The following is a 21296-nucleotide window of genomic DNA, read 5'->3' as shown; positions in this document are numbered from 1 at the left end:
AGAGGAGCGCAGGAAGTTTGAATCTCGCGCCTCTCTCCCCTGCACCAATCAGCACCCTGGACAGCGGCGTTCAGCACCAGGGCCAGCTCCGCCTCTGCAAATCCTCGGACTGCGATTGGTGGTGTAAAATTACGCCACCGATCGCAGTCTTTTTCCGGTTCATCGGGTCACAGGACACCCGAATGGACCGGAAACGCAGAAAACCGCAGGTCTGAATTGACCTGCGGTTTTCTGCGATCGCCGATACGGGGGGGGTCCAATGACCCCCCCCCTGCGTTGTTACGGGATGCCGGCTGAATGATTTCAGCCGAAATCCCGTTTCGATTAACCCCCGCGGCGCCGGAATTCAGATTTTAAGTCAGGACGTACCGGTACGTCCTCGGTCCTTAAGGACTCGGGAAATAGGGCGTACCGGTACGTCCTCGGTCCTTAAGGGGTTAAAGAGCTTGCCCCATTAAAGGGGTTGTCCTGGTTCAGAGCTGAACCTGGACATACCCATATTTTCACCCATTGCATTTTCAGGAGATCCGGGCTCACCTTGGGGCCTTCCGCCCAGCAGTGAGCCTTGTGAGGTCACCGGCACTGATTGACATGCTTTAGCACTGCTAGGCCTTATTAGCCATCTAAGGATACATCGCTAATGGCCGAAGAGCTATCAGATGTCAAGGTCCTCATCGAAAACAATGGACAAACAACAGCCGGTAAAACGGCTAGGGCAGCACTAAAGCCCGCCAATCAGAGCTGGTGACGTCACGGAACACACTGCTGGACGGAAGTCTCCGCCCAGCAGTGTATTATCTCTTATATATATAAAAATGAGTTTCTGTCTGTCCCGACGTCTGTCCGCCTGTTTTTTATGCGCGACCAAACAACTGGACCGATCGTCACCAAATTTGGCACACAGGTAAATCAGGTGTCCAGGAAGATTTTAGACTCTGTCTCAGCTCTTTAGGACGTACAGTTCCTGAGAGATTCCCAAAACAATACCTGCATTAGCCAATAGAAGCCTGCAAGTCTTTCTCTTCATATCCCAACTACCATACACAGGGTCACATGTCCCTTATCAGCCAATAGAAGCTCGCATGCCCTAAGTCTCCACATGCACACAGTTTTACTCCAGTTTCCATAACAACCCAGCCATTTTTCTTCACCCTTTAGGCTAGGGCTACACAACGACATGTGTCGCGTGACAATAAGTCTCAAGACACATAGGGCACAACTACATTGTGACATTGATGTCGCATGACAATTTTTCTAATGATAGTTTATGGTGTTGCACTGCGACATGCTGCGACTGACGCGACAGTCACCGTAAAATCCACTGGTCGTGTCGCAGTATGTCGCACTGCGACACCATAGCCTATCATTATAAAAATTGTCGCGCGACACATATCGTCGTGTAGCCCTAGCCTTAAGGGGGCAGGGTACTGTGGAGGTCACTGTTAAGGGGGCAGGGTACTGTGGAGGTCACTGTTAAGGGGGCAGGGTACTGTGGAGGTCACTGTTAAGGGGGCAGGGTACTGTGGAGGTCACTGTTAAGGGGGCAGGGTACTGTGGAGGTCACTGTTAAGGGGGCAGGGTACTGTGGAGGTCACTGTTAAGGGGGCAGGGTACTGTGGAGGTCACTGTTAAGGGGGCAGGGTACTGTGGAGGTCACTGTTAAGGGGGCAGGGTACTGTGGAGGTCACTGTTAAGGGGGCAGGGTACTGTGGAGGTCACTGTTAAGGGGGCAGGGTACTGTGGAGGTCACTGTTAAGGGGGCAGGGTACTGTGGAGGTCACTGTTAAGGGGGCAGGGTACTGTGGAGGTCACTGTTAAGGGGGCAGGGTACTGTGGAGGTCACTGTTAAGGGGGCAGGGTACTGTGGAGGTCACTGTTAAGGGGCAGGGTACTGTGGAGGGTCACTGTTAAGGGGGCAGGGTACTGTGGAGGTCACTGTTAAGGGGGCAGGGTACTGTGGAGGTCACTGTTAAGGGGGCAGGGTACTGTGGAGGTCACTGTTAAGGGGCAGGGTACTGTGGAGGTCACTGTTAAGGGGGCAGGGTACTGTGGAGGTCACTGTTAAGGGGGCAGGGTACTGTGGAGGTCACTGTTAAGGGGGCAGGGTACTGTGGAGGTCACTGTTAAGGGGGCAGGGTACTGTGGAGGTCACTGTTAAGGGGGCAGGGTACTGTGGAGGTCACTGTTAAGGGGGCAGGGTACTGTGGAGGTCACTGTTAAGGGGGCAGGGTACTGTGGAGGTCACTGTTAAGGGGGCAGGGTACTGTGGAGGTCACTGTTAAGGGGGCAGGGTACTGTGGAGGTCACTGTTAAGGGGGCAGGGTACTGTGGAGGTCACTGTTAAGGGGGCAGGGTACTGTGGAGGTCACTGTTAAGGGGGCAGGGTACTGTGGAGGTCACTGGTAAAGGAGGGACGGGTGCTGTGGAGGTCTCTGTTGGTAGGGAACAGTTGAGGTCACAGATAAGGGGATGTCCCCTATTGTTAATGGGTGGGGGGCTGTATAGGTCACTGTTAAGGAGGCAGACCCCTGAGGAGGTCATTGTGAAGGGAGTGGGGTGCTGTGAAACTCACTGTTAAAGGGGCAGGCTGCTGTAAAGTTCTAAGTTAAGGGTATAGGCTGCTGTGGAGATCCCATTTTAAGGAGGCCGGGCACTGTGGCAGGGTCAGTGTTAAGGGGTGGGGGGCTGTGGAGTTAACCGTTAAGGGGACGGGGTAGAGGTCACTGTAGATATATTTTATCGACACACACAAACATTAAATGAAATAGATTAAATATACCCGTGCAAAGTCGGGTCCTTCTGCTAGTTGTAAATAAAAAAGCCCTTGCCCTGCACGATCCTGCACAGGTTAAGGGAGAGCATAGGAGCATGAACTGCTCCAATGCTCAAGTCAGGGGAGGCTGCCTGGGTGAAATTATGGGTATGTCCAGGTTCAGGTCTGAACCCGGACAACCCCTTTAACCACTACAGGACCGCCGTATGCAGGATTGCGTCTTTGCGGCGGCCCTGTTATTCTGGGTGGACGCGCCGGCGATGCGATTTTTTTAACCCCTAACAGGTATATTAGACGCTGTTTTGATAACAGCGTCTAATATACCTGCTACCCGGTCCTCTGGTGGTCCCTTTTGCTTGGATCGACCACCAGAGGACACAGGCAGCTCTGTAATAAGTAGCACCAAGCACCACACTACCCCCCCCCCCCATGTCACTTATTAACCCCTTATTAACCCCTGATCACCCCCCGTATAAAAAATTTTTAAAAGCTGTCCTTTGCCGAGATATTTCTCTCACCCAGCATGGGTATATGTAAAAAGCCACCCCAAAACACATTGCCCTACTTCTTCTGAGTACAGCGATACCACATGTGTGACACTTTTTTGCAGCCTAGGTGGGCAAAGGGGCCCACATTCCAAAGAGCACCTTTCGGATTTCACAGGGCATTTTTTACAGATTTTGATTTCAGACTACTTTTCACGCATTAGGGCCCCTAAAATGCCAGGGCAGTATAACTACCCCACAAGTGACCCCATTTTGGAAAGAAGACACTCCAAGGTATTCCGTGAGGGGCATGGCGAGTTCCTAGAATTTTTAATTTTTTGTCACAAGTTAGCGGAAAATGATGATGATTTTTTTTTTTTCCTTACAAAGTCTCATATTCCACTAACTTGTGACAAAAAAATAAAAACTTCCACGAACTCACTATGCCCATCATGAAATACCTTGGGGTGTCTTCTTTCCAAAATGGGGTCACTTGTGGGGTAGTTATACTGCCCTGGCATTTAAGGGGCCCAAATGCGTGCAAAGTAGTTTGAAATCAAAATCTGTAAAAAAATGGCCTGTGAAATCCAAAAGGTGCTCTTTGGAATGTGGGCCCCTTAGCCCACCTAGGCTGCAAAAGAGTGTCACACATCTGGTATCGCCGTACTCAGGAGAAGTTGGGGAATGTGTTTTGGGGTGTCATTTTACATATACCCATGCTGGGTGAGATAAATATCTCGGCAAAAGACAACTTTTCCAATTTTTTTATACAAAGTTGGCATTTGACCAAGATATTTAGCTCACCCAGCATGGGTATATGTAAAATGACAACCCAAAACACATTCTCCAACTTCTCCTGAGTACGGCGATACCACATGTGTGACACTTTTTTGCAGCCTAGGTGGGCAAAGGGGCCCACATTCCAAAGAGCACCTTTAGGATTTCACAGGCCATTTTTTACAGATTTTGATTTGCCAGGGCAGTATAACTACCCCACAAGTGACCCCATTTTGGAAAGAAGACACCCCAAGGTATTTCATGATGGGCATAGTGAGTTCATGGAAGTTTTTATTTTGTCACAAGTTAGTGGAATATGAGACTTTGTAAGGGAAAAAATAATAATAAAAATTCATCATTTTCCGCTAACTTGTGACAAAAAATAAAAAGTTCTATGAACTCACTATGCCCATCAGCGAATACCTTAGGGTGTCTACATTCCGAAATGGGGTCATTTGTGGGGGTTTTCTACTGTCTGGGCATTGTAGAACCTCAGGAAACATGACAGGTGCTCAGAAAATCAGAGCTGCTTCAAAAAGCGGAAATTCACATTTTTGTACCATAGTTTGTAAACGCTATAACTTTTACCCAAACCATTTTTTTTTACCCAAACATTTTTTTTTTTATCAAAGACATGTAGAACAATTTAGACAAAAATTTATATATAGATGTCTTTTTTTTTTAAAACAAAAACTGAAAGTGAAAAAATTTCGTTAAATTTCGATTAATAACAAAAAAAGTAAAAATGTCAGCAGCAATGAAATACCACCAAATGAAAGCTCTATTGGTGAGCAGAAAAGGAGGTACAATTCATTTGGGTGGTAAGTTGCATGACCGAGCAATAAACGGTGAAATTAGTGTAGTGCAGAATTGTAAAAAGTGGTCTGGTCATTAAGGGTGTTTAAGCTAGGGGGGCTGAGGTGGTTAAACACAACCATTTTCAAAATATAGATGGTGATTTAACCATCTCCCTACACCACTGTTTTGGCAAAAAAAATAAAAAATGTTGTGTGTAAAACACTTTGATAAATCTCCCCAAGGAGAACAGTTAATGGGCCTAGGGTCCCGCTCCTGTAGTATTACATGACAACGAGTCAGATGTATGTTCATCCTTGTACTATGAGGAAGATTTAGGTTGACCACATTGGGAGCTGCTTGAACAAAGTGACTCTTTATTCCGTCTCAGAAGTGATATGGACAGGGGATGTCCCATGAAGGGAAAATTTAGGACACTTAGTATTCCCCAAAATAATTTTTTTTTGTTTAACAATAGTTTTATTAACATTTACACAATGGACATACTAACAACTTGGAAAATGTACACAGATATTTACCTCTGAGTTGCCTGCTTTTTCTGAGCCGATAACAATCGAGACAGACACAAAATCCGCACTTGCGACAAACCCAGTGAATATTGAAGAGTGTAGTCTCACAAACATCACACATCTCCCTCACACCTCGGACCGCTCGCTTCCACGCAACCTTTTCTGTACAGAAAAAAAAAAAATGCAGATATAAAAAATGGCATTTGGCTATCCAATCACATATGATAAATAAATTGCCATTGCTTAAAGGGGACCTTTCATCAGTTTTGACATAGGCTAATTATGGTATTACCTTATAGCCCCCACTGATGCCATAAGGTTTTTTTGTTTTCATAAGCCCCCCCCCCATCCCCCGATGATTTGGCGCGCTGTATTATAATAAGCACTATACTCGCAATGGGGAGACGCAGTCTTCTGCAGTGGGAGTCTCCTCCCTGGCTGTGATCGAGATCCAATCAGAGCTGACTGCCCATAGCCAGGGAGAAGGAATCTCGCGAGAACTTGAGCTCCTTCTCCCTGGCTGTGAGCGGTCCACTCTGATTGTATCGCGCTCGCAGCCAGGCAGAAGGAGACGCCCACAGCAGAATACTGCATCTGCTTCCCATTGAGAGTTTACTGCTCATTATAATACAGCGCACCAAATCATTTGGGTTGAAGGGATGTGGGGGGGCACAGCAGGCGGACAGACTTTTGAAATAAAAATGAAAAAACCACCCATGGCATCAGTGGGGGCCGCCCTACAAGGTAATACCATAATTAGCCTATGTCAAAACTGATGAAAGGTCCTCTTTAATGGGTTAAATTAATATAAACAGTGAAAAACATTCCTGTAAGGGTAGTTTCACACTTACGTCGCCGGAACTGCCTGCCAGATCCGTCAAAACATATGAAAACTGATGGCATTTGTCAGATGGATCAGGATCCTGATCCGTCTGACAAATGCATTGAAGTGCCGGATACCTTTCCATCCGAAAAAACGGATCCGGTATTTTTATTTTCACATTTTTTGTGGTATGAGCATGCGCAAACCGAAAAAACTGATCTGTTTTGCTGAAACACTCAGGGCCGGAACCGGCATTAATGCATTTCAATGGGATCCGGCATGTGTTCCGGAGTTTTGGACGGAGAAAAAACCGCAGCATGCTGCGGTATTATCTCCGTCCTGAACACTCAAAAAGACCGAACTGAAGACATCCTGATGCATCCTGAACAGATTGATCTCCATTCAGAATGCATGGGGATAAAACTGATCAGTTCTTTTCCGGTATTGAGCCCCTAGGACGGAACTCAATGCCGGAAAAGAATAACGCTAGTGTGAACGTACCCTTACAGTACTGAAAACTTACGTTGTGGCTCCACCATCATCATGGCTTCTTTTTCAGACATAACTAACTGACAGAACTGATCTCCCACATTAGCAAGAATATATTTAGATGTCTCCAAGTCAATGCCCTCAGCTGGGACTGCATTGGGAACCCAGAGACGCATAGCTTCAGAATCACTCTGCTGGGGGCTCAGAAAGCCTTCCACACGAAGTATTCCTTTCCTGGTGAAAACCAGCCTAAAATGCAATGACAGAAACGTCAAATATTACATGTATCGTAAGAAAATGAGCTATTGTTTAAATCAAGTTCTGTGTTAAACATTACAACTGTTACATTTTGCAATTTTTACTGTGACCATTAAGGCTAACAATTCTTGTTCGGTTGAGTCACTTCCCAGCAGTCATATCATTATCATAACAGGCAGCATTACAATGACAGGTAATCATTGTATGAGAGAGTTTTGTAGACATGCTTTGGGACCTGTGCAAAGGTCATTGTACAGAAAGGGAATCTGTGACCATCACCTACTGTGAACGATGGATCCTGCTTTATGCCAAACCTTGCAGCATGTACCTGCGATACGAGAGAGATGAGTCTGATGAGGCTCGCTGCCTCGCCTCCAAATAATGATTGACAGGAAGCCTGATTGGACTCATGTCTTTTGCAGCACTGACGCACGCTGTGGGCTTCCATATGTCAGTACTCTAAAAGCAACAGACCATTGAAATCAGAGGGTCTGTCACTACACTGAAGTGTAGGAGACAGGTTCTCTTTAAAAAATAAAAAATAAAATCGTACGCTATAATTAATAGCAAAAAAATGGCGATAACTGCCTACACTGCTGGATCCACAAGCATACCTGCGGAAGTGGAAAAATCGACATGCCACGGTGGAATCATCCTGATCTGGTTCTTTAAATTTTCGATATCGTTCTAATCTGCACTCCCGACATTTATGTAAATGTGGAGCGACATTAATACAGGAGCCATCCTGAAGAAACGGCTCTCCAGACTGCTTCAGCCTTCTTACTTTACTCACGTCTTTCAAAACGGACTGTCCAACTGCAATAAAAGAGATTATTCATTAGATCACCCAAACTACTTGAGGAGTGCATTCAAATATTACTTGGATGTGATATAAGTATTTATGTGAGGCTTAAAGGCCTATTCCAGTCATAACAAGTTACCTTCTACCCACAGGATAGGGAATAACTATCAGATTGGTAGGGGTCCTACCACAATCATGAGAACGGGGACTCCGTACCCTATGGAGCCCGCAGAAATGTGCGCAGCCACTCCATCCATTTCTATGGGAGCGCTGTACTCCTGTGGACAGGGGATAACTTGTTATAACCGGATTACCCCTTTAACATTCAGAAAAACAGACCAGAATATACCCTGCAATAAAGTACTGGCAAAGTGGACGTACAGGACCCAGCACACCAAGCTTTTGAACTTCACTTACGGATGATGTTCACCTGGACAAAAAGTTATTTTTTACTATCATGCCTCAAGTACCAAAGGGATGGACGACTGACGACAAACAACAGTATTTTGCTTAAAATAAGTGTCCACCCTTGAATACCATTCTGTTTAAATTGGCCCAGAATTCAGTGCTGTTGCATTTTCTAATATATATTTACAGTGGTTTAGTAGTCAGAACTCTGTTCTTCTGATACAGAGGTCTATATACCTTGCATACAGAGTTCATGTTGTATTCTGGTACTGGGCTATCACCGGCACTGTCATAGAGATGAATGAAGTGGCACTGCATGTTTGACCTGCTACTCCATTCATTTTGGTGACCCCCAATGGATACAGGGCCCCCAATGTTGTTCAAAGATCTAACAGTTTTTACCCTATCCTGTGACAGGGTAATCGAGATTCTCGTTGTCTCTTAAGAGTCCTGTCAGGATTTCCTCTACTTTTTACTCAGGAATCATGCGCCAAATTGCAAACATCAGCTTCTCTCCCTCAATTACATACTGCTCTACGGGCAGCGGAAATCGGCTAACAGGTTCCCTTCCATCAGTACAGAATGTTGGACCTATTAACAACATTAAGTTAAATGGTAGACATTCAGAGGCGCTACAGTTAACTAGTTGTGTAGTTCCGGCGCCTGTTTCTGGAGCCGGTGCTCCTGTAGAACAGCTGATGTGAACACTCGCCTATGTGATACTGATCACCTTTCCTAATGATAGGCCATCAATATCAAAGTCCCAGAGAATTTATAGCAGCACTTATAGGCCACTGTAAATATGAGCATCAATATGCATTATAACCACAAAAGGGAATCAAACTCAAAAAGGCTAAACTAGACAGAGATGAAAAAAGGAGATTTTTGTATAACTTACCAGTTAAATCTCTTTCTCGCTCTTCCTTGGGGGACACAGACCTTGGGTATAGCTCAGCTCCCTAGGAGGCGTGACACTAAGTAAAACTGTTAAGCCCCTCCTCCATCAGCTATACCCTCAGCCTGGAGATAGAGGCTACCAGTTGCGTGTCCAAGTAGTGAAAGGATAACAACCAATAACGGAAACAACCAGCCAGCAACCCAACGGGGCGCCAGACCATAACCCTGTAACCAAACACAGAAGGGTGGGTGCTGTGTCCCCCAAGGAAGAGCGAGAAAGAGATTTAACTGGTAAGTTATACAAAAATCTCCTTTTCTCGCCCATTTTCCTTGGGGGACACAGACCTTGGGACGTTCAAGAGCAGTCCAAGAAGGGAGGGACCACAAACCCAAGGCGGAACACCACCAGAGCATCAGGAAACCGCTGCCTGCAAAACCAGGCGGCCCAACGCAGCATCCGCTGATGCATGCGTATGCACCCTATAGAACTTTGTGAAAGTGTGCAGAGAGGACCAAGTGGCTGCTTTGCACAACTGTTCAGCCGAGGCCCGATGCCTCTGCGCCCAGGAAGCTCCGACTGCTCTGGTGGAATGAGCAGTGACGCCGAAAGGCGGAGGTCTGCCCTTGGCTCGATAAGCCTCAGACACCGCCAGTTTAATGAAACGGGCAATAGCCACCTTGGAGACCGCCAACCCTTTGCGCGAACCCTCCGGAACCACAAACAGGGAGTCCGTGCGCCGAAAGGACCCGGTGACCTCCAAGTAAATCCTCAACGCCCTGACCACATCCAGACGGTGCAGTTCCCGTTCTCTGGGGTGGGAAGGAGAGGGACAGAGCGACGGAAGGACGATGTCCTCATTGATGTGAAAGGCGGAGACCACCTTTGGCAGGAAAGTCGGGACAGGCCGAAGCACAACCTTATCCTGGTGGAAGATCAGGAAAGGTTCGGAGCAAGAAAGAGCCGCTAACTCCGACACCCGTCGGAGAGACGTGACGGCCACAAGAAAGATGACCTTGCAGGACAGAAGGCGAAGGGAGACCTCCCGTAAAGGCTCGAAGGGGGCTGATGGGAGCGCCGAGAGCACCACATTCAGGTCCCAGGAAGGAACTGGAGGGCGGTACGGCGGAACAGAGTGAGCCACCCCTTGTAAAAAGGTCTTAATTGGCCCTAGAGGGGCCAGGGGACGCTGGAGAAGAATAGACAGCGCCGAAATCTGACCCTTCAGAGAACTGAGGCACAGCCCCAGGTCCAGACCCGACTGGAGGAAGGACAGGATTGTGGGAAGAGAAAACCGGAGAGGTGGGATGCTCCGGGACTCACAGAACCCCAGATAGGACCTCCAAACCCGATAGTAGATCCTAGAGGATACGGGCTTACGAGCCCGGATCATGGTGCGGACTACGTCCGCGGAGAAACCCCGTCGCGTTAAGACGGCGGTCTCAATAGCCACGCCGTCAAACGTAGCGAGCCTAAACGCTCGTGGAAGATCGGTCCCTGAGAGAGAAGGTCTTCCCTGGAGGGCAGTGGCCACGGTGCGTCTGCCAACAGCAACATTAGGTCGGCGTACCAAGACCGGCGGGGCCAATCCGGGGCGATTAGAATCGCGGGGACGCCCTCTGCCGCGATCCTCCGAAGAACCCGTGGCAGGAGGGGAAAAGGAGGAAAGACGTACAGAAGGGAGAATTCGCGCCACGGAAGGACGAGCGCGTCGGCGCCGTATGCCTTCGGGTCCCGTGGCCTGGCCAGGTATAGGGGGACCTTGTGGTTGAATTTGGAGGCCATGAGGTCCACGTCGGGGCGACCCCAGCGAAGACAAAGGGCTTCGAACACCTCTGGGTGCAGGGACCATTCTCCCGGGTCGATGGTGGACCGGCTGAGGAAATCCGCCGCCCAGTTGTCCACCCCCGGGATGTAAATCGCAGATAAGGCCGGCACGTGCGTCTCCGCCCAGAGGAGAATGAGGGTCACCTCTTGCATCGCTGCGAGTGCCTCCCTGATGGTTTATGTATGCCACAGCCGTGGCATTGTCCGATTGGATCCGAACAGGGTGGCCCCTCAGCAGATGGGTCCAGTGTCTGAGGGACAGAAGAATCGCCCTCAGTTCCAGAATATTGGTGGGAGTCTGGACTCCGATAGAGACCAAACGCCCTGGACGGACCGGGGAGGGAAAACCCCCCCCCACCCCCGTAAGCTGGCATCTGTGGTAATCACCAGCCAGTTCAGTGGAAGGAAGGACTTCCCCCTTAGAGGGATATGCAACCACCAGCCGAGGGAAGCTCGAGCCAGGGGAGGCAGAAGAAAGGTCCTGTCCAGACTCCTCAGTGATTTGTCCCAGGCCGACAGAATTGCCCTCTGAAAGGTGCGGGATCGGAATTGTGCGAACGGCACCGCTTCGAAACAGGCAACCATCTTTCCCAACAACCGCATGCTGGATCTGAGGGAAGGGCGGTGATGACGGAGGAGACTGCGAACCGACCCGCGAAGGGCCAGACGCTTGTCCGACGGAAGGCGGACCTCCGCCAACTCTGTATCCAGGAGCATCCCCAGGAAGATCAGCCGTCTGGAGGGGGTAAGGGAAGATTTGGGGTGGTTGATAATCCAACCGAACCGCATCAGGGTCTCCAGAGTGAGTTCCACACTGCGGGATGTCTGAGAGAAGGAGGGTGCCTTGACCAGGATGTCGTCCAAGTATGGGAGAAGAAAAACACTTCTTGAACGTAGAAGGGCCAAGACAGGGGCCAGGACCTTGGTGAACACTCGAGGAGCAGTCGCCAGACCAAAGGGAAGGGCGACGAATTGGAAGTGATCGTCCCCCACCGCAAAGCGCAGGAAGCGGTGATGACATGGAGCAACCGGAACGTGGAGGTATGCATCCTGAATGTCGATTGAGGCCATGAAATCCCCTCTTTCCAGGGAGGCCACTGCGGACCTGAGAGACTCCATCCGGAATCTCTGCAGTCGGAGAAAACGGTTCAGGCGTTTTAGGTCCAAGATCGGACGCACTGAGCCTTCCTTCTTGGGAACCACAAAGAGGTTCGAGTAGAACCCCCTGAACCTTTCCGTCGGAGGCACGGGGGCGACGACACCCTTGTCCATTAGAGAGTGAATGGCCGCGAAGAAGGCGGCCACTCGTACGGGATCTCGCGGAGGACGGGATCGGAAGAAACGGTCTGGCGGAATGGACGCAAATTCGATTTTGTATCCGCAAGATACAATCTCGAGCGCCCATGCGTCTGAGATGTGGGCCCGCCATACGTTCTTGAATAGGAGAAGGCGGCCCCCCACCCGGGTGGGTGGGGGCGCACCTTCAGGCAGAGGGCTGCTGGCCTGTGGGAGCCCGTGCAGGCTGGGACTTGCGCCAGGTAGGTTGCGTCCGAAAAAACGGCTTCTTGCGTCTATCCTGGGCTGGGCCAGAGGAAGAAGAACTGGCCGCGGGTCTAGACCCGGTGGGCTTGCGAAAGGACCGAAAACGGGACGAACCAGCGCGACCACGGGGGGCGCCCATTGGCCTGGACTGGGGGAGGCGAGTACTCTTCCCACCCGTGGCCTCTGATATAAGTTCGTCCAGACGGGTTCCGAACAGGCGGGAACCCGTGAATGGTAGGCCGGCCAAAGAGCGTTTGGAAGCGGCGTCCGCCGCCCAAACCTTCAGCCAGAGTTCCCTCCTGACAGAAACTGCCAGGGCAGAGGAACGGGCAATGAGGGCACCCGCATCAAGGGAGGCCTCACAGACGAATTTTCCGGCCTGAACAATTAGTTGGGCTAAGGAACGGAGGTCCTGAACAGGGACGTCCGACCCTAACTCCCGTTCCAGTTGCAAACCCCATTCAGAGACCGCTTTGCCAACCCAGGCGGAGGCAAAGACCGGTCTAAGGGCCGAACCAGAGGCAGTAAATATGGCCTTGGAGAGGGATTCCGTACGACGGTCCTCAACAGACTGGAGGGAAGATCCGTCCTGTACAGGAATAGTAGTGCTTTTGGACAGGCGAGCCACGGGAGGATCAACCTTAGGCGGGGATGTCCACGTGGTCACAGAATCCGCTGGAAAGGGATAACAAATGTCCAGCTTTTTGGGTGTAATAAAGCGGACGTTAGGCCGAGTCCAAGCCTTGGATACCACAGAAGAAAAATCAGCGTGTATGGGAAAAACCTTGGAGGCCTGTTTGGGGCGGAGAAAGGACACGCCGGCCTGTTCAGAGCTGGGGGGGTCATCGTGTAGCTGAAAGGTATCACGGATGCTAGTGACAAGATGCCCCACCGCGGACGCCAATTTGGACGGAAGCTCTGAGTCCATGTCCACGTCCGAATCCGCCAGTTCTCCCTCAGAAAGCGTATCCCTTGAGAGGATAGACTTGACTGAGCTCGCACGCATGGCGGAGAGAGCGAAGCATCTGGAGAAGATGTGCGCTCAACCCTTGAACGTTTCTGAGTATGCCGGGCCCTGGAAGATTCGCTGGGAGGCAGGGAACCAGTGGGGGCGGCAGAAACGGTAGTCCCAGCGGGTGCGACAGGGATTGTGGCAGCCTGCGGGAGAGGCGGTCTATCCACGAGACGGCCCACTACGTGTGTAAGGCTTTCCACCGCCTGAGACAGAGACCTAGCCCAGTCAGGGGGTTCAGAGGCACCGGGGGGCGCAGCGGGAAGAGGGCCCTGCACCGGGGCCTGACATGCAAGGCAATGCGGCTCAGATTGCCCACGCGGAAAAAGTTCCTCACAGGCGGTACAGGCATGGTACCAGGGTTTGGGGGCACCTGTGGGATCTGACATGCTGAAGTGTGGTTGTACTCTAATATAGAGACCACAAAGGGTTATAGCAGCTATGACCAGGAGGGTTAGGAGAGGGTTAACTGTCCTACCAGTGCCTCAGAAGAACGTCAGGAGATGGCCCAGATCAGCAGCAGCAGAGAAGCAGTGAACAGCAGTGAGCAGCAGAGAGCAGCAGAGAGCGCCCACAGAAGCCGAGCGATGTACACAGGAGGTTAGAGTCCCCCACCGTGTCCCAGCTTCCTGTCAGGAGTGAGGAAGCGCGGGAAACCTCAGCAGAAAGCGCGGGGAACCAGCTCCGCCCCCTCCAGCGCTTGAAATGTCTCCTGTGAAGGAGAACGTAGCTCCGCCCCCAAAATGACGCTCGGCAGCCCCGCCCCCTGCCGGGACCGCTAAGCCCCGCCCCCTGCCGGGACCGCTAAGCCCCGCCCCCCGTTCTCGGCGGGAAGGGGGAGAGAGAGAAGAGAAAAATGGAGTCAGCCCCGAATGAGGGGGGGGGGGGGGGGGAAGATAGCAGCGTGGGGGGGAAAAGCGTGGGGGTGCTGAGGATGCTGCTGTGCTGCATTGTCCTGCAGATGAGCGCTCAGAATGAGCGACCACGGGTGCCCCCCTTACCCAGAGGGGTAGATGCTGCAGATAGGGACGGGGTATGGGCTGGAATAGCCATCTCACCGTGCGACGTCTTCACCCTCAGTCCTTTCCAGCAGGGTCGCCCCTTCAGCCACTGGCACCGCAGTGGCAGGAAGCTGGAAGAGGGGCTTGGCGTGCGGGCGACCCCCTAGCTGGCGGGATGTAGGGGAGCCATTGCTGCCCAGATCCTCCTATTGCTTCTGTGGGGGAGGCAGCAGTGCAGATAAGTTGGCACTGGCGCAGCTCAACCCCGGGAGAGCAGAGAGGTCAATGCGTCTCTGGTATCCCTAGGAAAAAATAAAATAACAAAATTAGAAGAAAAAGTAAAAATAACAAGGAGAAAACAGCCCTGCAGTAGCAGGGAGTGTCTTGCCTCCTTGGACACTAAGCTAAAACTGGTAGCCTCTATCTCCAGGCTGAGGGTATAGCTGATGGAGGAGGGGCTTAACAGTTTTACTTAGTGTCACGCCTCCTAGGGAGCTGAGCTATACCCAAGGTCTGTGTCCCCCAAGGAAAATGGGCGAGAAATTCTGGTAAAATAAGCATTATTATTACGATGGCAATTCATGTAGGAACTACTCACCCAAAATAAATAAAATGTCATATTCCCTTCCTTCTTACCTTTCAGTGGAGCATTAGTTCTTGGTCTTGGTTTTGGGACCTGTTTTCCTCTACCTTTTGCCAAAAGCAAATCAACAACATGCTCTCCGTTCGGTCCTAGCCTGCCAACAAGGTGCTCTGGGATCCCTTTAAAGCCAGCTCTGGAGTTCAGCTGCTCTTCTGAATCACTCAGATCACTTAAATCACTGTTCGTACTAGAATCAGAGTCTTGTTTTGAAGTTCGACTTCGTTCATCCAGTGTGAACCGGTTAACAGACTCAAAAGCGGCTTTACCATCATGAGAAAGGTCTGAGGAGGAGAGGACACCTGGCTGGAGTCGACTCGACAAAGCAGTGAATGTTCTTAACAACGGATTGTCCATTTGTCCAGATCCAACTGCAGGTTTATCTTCTGTGGGACTTGAAGACAATGTTGGCATTTCAATTGGTTGACTCAAGCTATTTCCTGGGGAATCTGAGCGCCCATTTCCCAAAAATGTAGAACTTTGGAGAGTTTCAGTTATTGCTGCACTTGATGTGATGGGTAGCCTTTTAAGTGACTCTGTTGTGAAAAGGGGTTTAGTCTTCAACAAAGAGCTGGGTTCATCAACTCTGGGCTGGTCCTGCCATATAGAAGATGAAATATTTCCAGGCATTGAACTCTGGGTAGGTGGAGTGACAAAGCCAAATGGAGACATGTCCTTTTTATCTGAAAAAGCCAAGAATGGGTTTGATGGCTCCTCTCGTGAAAGCTTTGGGGGCTGCAGAAAAAGGTTTTCATGGGTCTCAGGTGGTCGAGCAGCTAACACCTTTCCAGGAAACGCTGGGGTAAGTTTAGGCATAGATTCAGAAAATTGTAGTTTTGCATTTCCTTTCATCTCCTGTGGGGTGAGAGCCTTTGGCTTGAAAAGTGTGGAAGAAGGACCTTCCTTGCATAGCATCCCCAGGTCCTTGCTTGAAGGCTCTTCTGCAGTACTTTCTGAGATGGCAGTAAAGTAGTTACTTGGTGGAACGTTTTGTGACATACACTGGAAAAATAGATTTTTAGAAGGATCGGCCTCTTTTGAATCTTCCTGAAGACTACTAGTTCCAAAATGGAAAGCAGCAGGTTTATTTACTTGAACTGCACCATTGGATTGGTTTCTGTCCTCTCCAAAAGTTGGCTGAGGTACACACATGCCAAAACTACTTTTCACAGGCACAGTTTTTCTGAAATTCTGCAAGACATGAACCAAGATAGAACCTCGGGATCAGTAGGTTTTTAATATGCAAAATTATGATTTACTCATTTAACTGAAAGTAAGATGGTATAGGTAGCTTAAAGGTTCAGTCTGTTGGGTCTATTTTAACATCTGCTGGGCCCGCATTTAACTCTGCAAGTAAGTTTCTAAATGTTCTTGCAGAGATGGCAGTTGCATGCTAATGATGCAGTTGCAGGTGAGGGAGGGTTGTCAGTGTCGGCCAGGCTGCCACACATAGAAGGCAGACACAGCTTATTACTATGCCTACCTTCCGCATCACTGTGTACACGGCACACTCACTGAGTGCCATGTATACCGATCAGGAAGTGGCCATGACGAAGTTAAAAAAAATATATTTTATTTTATGCTATTGAAAAAATAATAATAAAGTGTGGAAAAGAATATTTGTTTTCCTTTTTTGTGAATATATAAAAACACTAAAATAAAAATCACATCAAAATAAAGTCCTGTGCATCACCAAAAAAGATGTAATAATTATTTAAAACAACCAAATTTTAAATATACAGTTTTCTATGGTGGAAGTGCTTAAAAAAAAAAAGTGTCTGGTAATAAAGGGGGCAAAAATAGTTCTGTCTTGAACTGGCTCTCTGCAACTTCTGCGCCCTCTGCACTTTAATTGACAAGACCAGGCAGTGTAAACATGATCATACCTGGTCCTGTCAATCAAAGTAGAGAGGGTGCAGCAGTTGCAGAGCCTCCAGGTATAGCAGCAACACCCTCATTGCTCCCAGAGTTTCATTTGCATATATTAAAACATCATTTTCTCAGTAATGTGGACACATATGAAGATGGGACCAACACAGATACCTTCAGCTACCAGGTGCACATGTAACAGGTCAGCCAGTGTCATAGGCACAAATCTGCTGACAGATGCCCTTTAAATGGCTGAATCTACAACTTCACACAATGGTTTACAGTTTTCTTGCAGGTTTTGGCCCCTTTGAGACGAGTGAGTTCCACGCAACAAACTTGCAGCATGATTGTGCGGCAGCTCCCGTCCTGACCTCCCAGCACTGAGGGGTTGCATAGCATTATATTGATTTATGATGCTATGTAACCCTTACAGTTCAGGAATGTATTGGATAACACCGACAGCATTATGTCAGTGTTATCCAATACATTCCAGACTTCTAAGGGCTACATGGCATCATAAATCAATGTAATGCTATGGAACTCGCTCGTCTGAAAGAGGGCTTTCCCAAATTCCCCAGAATGGTTAGAAACTTAGTTACAAAGTGTAAAATAATTACCTCTCCGGAGGTCCAGCTAGGTTTCTTGCTTTCCTCTGCTGCTACACTGGAAAGACTGGTGTCGGATATTCTTACTGTAGTTGGTGTTACCCCACTTGACGTTATACTCTCAGTGGTGCTTACAGGATTATCAGCCGGCAATGCACTCTTATTCACTGGTCTTTCTGGCATCAATGAGCCTTGGTTAGCCACTGCTGAAAACGACGGGAAAGCTAGGGGTGCTCCGTCACCAACAGGTTGGTCTTGGACCACTAATGTGCGGCCATTTTCTTTGGTGTAAGTTGCAAAGCGAATATTGCGATTAATTTGTGGAACAAAATGTAACATCTGTTTGGATCTAGAATCTACAGCGGGGTCAGCACTGCTGCCACTAGTCCAGGAACTCCGGTTAGGTTCACCCGAATCCCCACCGTTGGTATCCAACTCTTTCTTTTCTGCTTTTTGTCTCTTTCCTGAAGAATCACCTTCTGCATCTGAAGGTAGTTTTCTTCTACGGCCATCTCTTCCATCTGTATTTTCTTTTTTCTTCTTTGCTTTTGTTGTTTTTGCTATTTTTAACATGTCCTGAAACATAGTTCATTATAGACATGTGAGAATGAGGGTACGCTGAGGATCACAACGTAATAGGTCAGTTTGTACATAAAGCAAAAGTGTTAGAAATGTACACATTGCACCAATCTGTGAAGTACAAGTCTAGGCATTTTCCTACCTTCCTTGTAAGTGTCTATAGAAGAAAAAAAAAAAAAAAGGTGGCCAAATAGTCATGAAATAAGCAGATTTATTAAAAATGTGCTCCAAAACAGTGAAGTAAAGGAGGCCCACAAACAGGTGGTGTATGAAAGAGAACCTTCAGCAAGATGCAGCAAATGTATCATATAGTGTTAGACTGTGATACATCTGGTGCAGTTTCTACCTGTTCTAATTTTATCCTGTCTAATTCAGACAGAATTACTAAAATCGCCCCCATTAAGTTTGTATGCCGTTTTAATAATTTATTTTATTCTCTTATTGAGACAAAAGAAAGAACAGAAACAACTTACGACCACATTGCATGTCATGGAGTACACAGATAAATCAAGTCCATTTCGTATATATAATTCAGTCATCTGCTGCATTGCTATAATGTTTCTTATCTATTCTTAAACATTTTTGTGACTCCACTAAACCGACTGATCCTTGGGCTGCCGACAGTGCCTGCCGCATTCTTGGGGCTGAGTACAGTGTATGCGGAGAGTTGCACCAGAGGCCCCAGACTTTCTAAAATTTTGGGGGTTTATTATGGTGTTTATACACCAACACTAAATATGGTATCATTTGGTCGATTTGCAATTTCCACATGGATATGGTCGGTTTATTGGGGTCATACCATCTCAGAGCAATACATTTGCGTGCCACAATAGTGAATATTGTCATGTAGTGATCCCAGTTATCTTCACCTATGAGTCCAAGCAGACAAATGTCAGGAGTGCACTCTATCTGGAGCGGCAGCAAATTGCATAGAAAGGCAGTCACCTCTATCCAAAAACGTGGCAATGGGACCAACTCCATATCATATGCCAGAAATCTGTGTCTAGCTCTCCACATCACGGACTTGCAGTATATGAAGCCCTGCCCTTTCTGTTGGCATTAAATATGTTTGATGAATACTGTAATGTTGTATGATTTTGTTAACTGCTGGCGATACTTGCAGATGCGATTCCAATAAATCTGCTATAGACTCATCTGTGAGTGTGGGTATATTTCTTTTCCATTTATCAATTACCCTGAGAGGGCTATTCTTGACCTTTGGCTGCACTAAGTGGGAATAGGTATGAAAAGAAGTGGGTGCGAGGAATATTATATTTTTGGGTCAGCGTTTCGAATGTCGTCAGTACGCCTCTCTTTCCCCCATGGTCACTCCTGTTATATTGTTGCTACTCCTTACCCTAATCGCCAAGAGTTTGACTGCCAATGCAAATAAGAGTGGCGACAGAGGGCATCCTTGCCTCGTACCTCTGTGAAGTAGAAAACTGTCGGATAGCTCTCCATTTATCGGCAATCTGCTGATAGGCCTGCAGTATAGTTATCCATTTAAGAAATTGTGTGCCAAAAACAAAACTTTTTAAGGCATTCAATAAGATACGGCCATTCTATTGAATCGAATGCCTTGGCAGCATCCAATGAAGCCAAGGCCCAGTCCTCGTTTAAGGAGAACCCTACCTGAGCAGCTACCTGGACCCTCCTAATATTTTCGGTGGTGGATTTCCCTGGAATGAATCCTGTCTGGTCTGGGTGGACCAATGACAGGATTACCCGATTTAGCCGAGTGGCCAGAACCCGTGTCAGGATTTTGTAATCTATGTTTAGTAATGCTATGGGTCTATATGAGCCACAATCTAAGGGATCCTTATGTGGTTTAAGTAATAATATTATAGTGGCTTTCATTAAAGTGTCAGGTAGGTGTCCTCTATCCAAAGAAAATTGGAGAGTAGATAGCAATTGAGAAGCTAGAACCCATCCTGACCGGGGGATTTCCCATTATTAAGGTCTGTTATGGCTTGCATAACTTCTTCCAAGCTAATTGGTTGGTCTAGTTGTGTAGGCTGCGTTGTAGTAAGGGTGGGTATAGTTATGTCTTCCAAATAGGCAGCTATGTCCGCTTCAGTTGCTGTCATGCTAGATCTACATAGATCTTGGTAGAAGTGTGTAAAGGCACGGACTATCGCCTCTTGTGAGTTGTCCCGTAGAATCTCTATCTGCTAAAATTGTTGAGAATGGGGAGTCATGACGGACTAGTCGAGCTAATAAATAGTTTGGCTGACTGGTTTCCCAATTTGAATGCAGTCTGTTTTAGGAAAAATAATTTCCCATCAGCCTTGTCTCTAAGGGTCGCTAAATATTGTCTTCCCGCTTGGAGCCACGCGTTTCTATTGGTATTAGTTTGGTGGTTAACCCCTTCCGACTGCAATCTGTATATATACCCTGTGCAGCTACCACGTATATAAACATTCTGGCAGCTCTTTAAGCTTCTGCCCCTGCCCTGCTGCTGTCACGGACAGCATACAGTGCAGTATTGCCGGCAAGGGACCAATCAGAGTGGCCCCTTGCCGACAATCAATCCAATTGGTTAGTCTGTGCAGACTAACCAATCGAATCGCGGCAGTGAAAAAAAATGCCGGTTTCATGCTCTGATCTGCGCTCTGCAGATCAGAGCATGAAATCAGGTAGGGTCCTCGTAATACCGCCCCCCCCCCCCCCGGATCTGTGCCTGTGCCCCCCCAAGCCCCCCCTTGTGTCCGCCTGCAGCTCATCTAGAGGCAGCTGCCCTGATGCGGTCCGCCCCCTCCCCGCCCCATGCATTCATTCTCTAGCCGCCCCTCCTGCCCCAGCCTCCCTCGATATTGTCGGCTGTACCCCCCGATCCCCCCCCCTTTCCAGAGCTGCCCCCGATCCCCCTGCTGTGGGTGATGGCGGCGACTCCATTCCTGAGCCGCCATCAGCAGAGAGTGTCAGCTCTATGCTGACACTCTCCTGTAATCCCATAGATGCCACGGTTGCGGCATCCATGGGGTTAATAGAGGGAGGGAGCTCCCTCTCTCAACCATCGGGGCTGCAGAACAGTGATTGCAGCACCCGATGGTTGCCATGGCAAAGGCGTCCAGTGCTGCCACCTACAGGACATCTGGAAGTATTATACTTTGGAATGCAAGAGCATTGCAAAGTATTGTACAACTATCAGCCCCACTGGATCTTCAAGATCCAAGAGGGAACTGA

The 21296-nt window shown here is 48.6% G+C and overlaps 1 protein-coding gene across 1 annotated transcript in view; it reads right to left on the bottom strand.

Moving 5' to 3' along the window:
- KDM3B (lysine demethylase 3B) overlaps positions 1–21296 on the bottom strand; it is a 74348-nt gene that overhangs the window by 35668 nt on the left and 17384 nt on the right. The window contains exons 7-11 of the mRNA XM_044280631.1: positions 17544–18107; positions 15054–16248; positions 7545–7746; positions 6707–6921; positions 5370–5522 (exon numbers count right to left, since the gene is read on the bottom strand). Of these exons, the coding sequence (XP_044136566.1) occupies positions 5370–5522; positions 6707–6921; positions 7545–7746; positions 15054–16248; positions 17544–18107 (2329 nt within the window). The remainder of the gene's footprint in view (positions 1–5369; positions 5523–6706; positions 6922–7544; positions 7747–15053; positions 16249–17543; positions 18108–21296) is intronic.

This window comes from Bufo gargarizans, chromosome 2, assembly GCF_014858855.1.
Source record: "Bufo gargarizans isolate SCDJY-AF-19 chromosome 2, ASM1485885v1, whole genome shotgun sequence".
Lineage (NCBI taxonomy): Eukaryota > Metazoa > Chordata > Amphibia > Anura > Bufonidae > Bufo > Bufo gargarizans.
The sequence above is the reverse complement of the archived record's forward strand: the minus strand, read 5'-3'. Positions and strand labels throughout refer to the sequence as shown.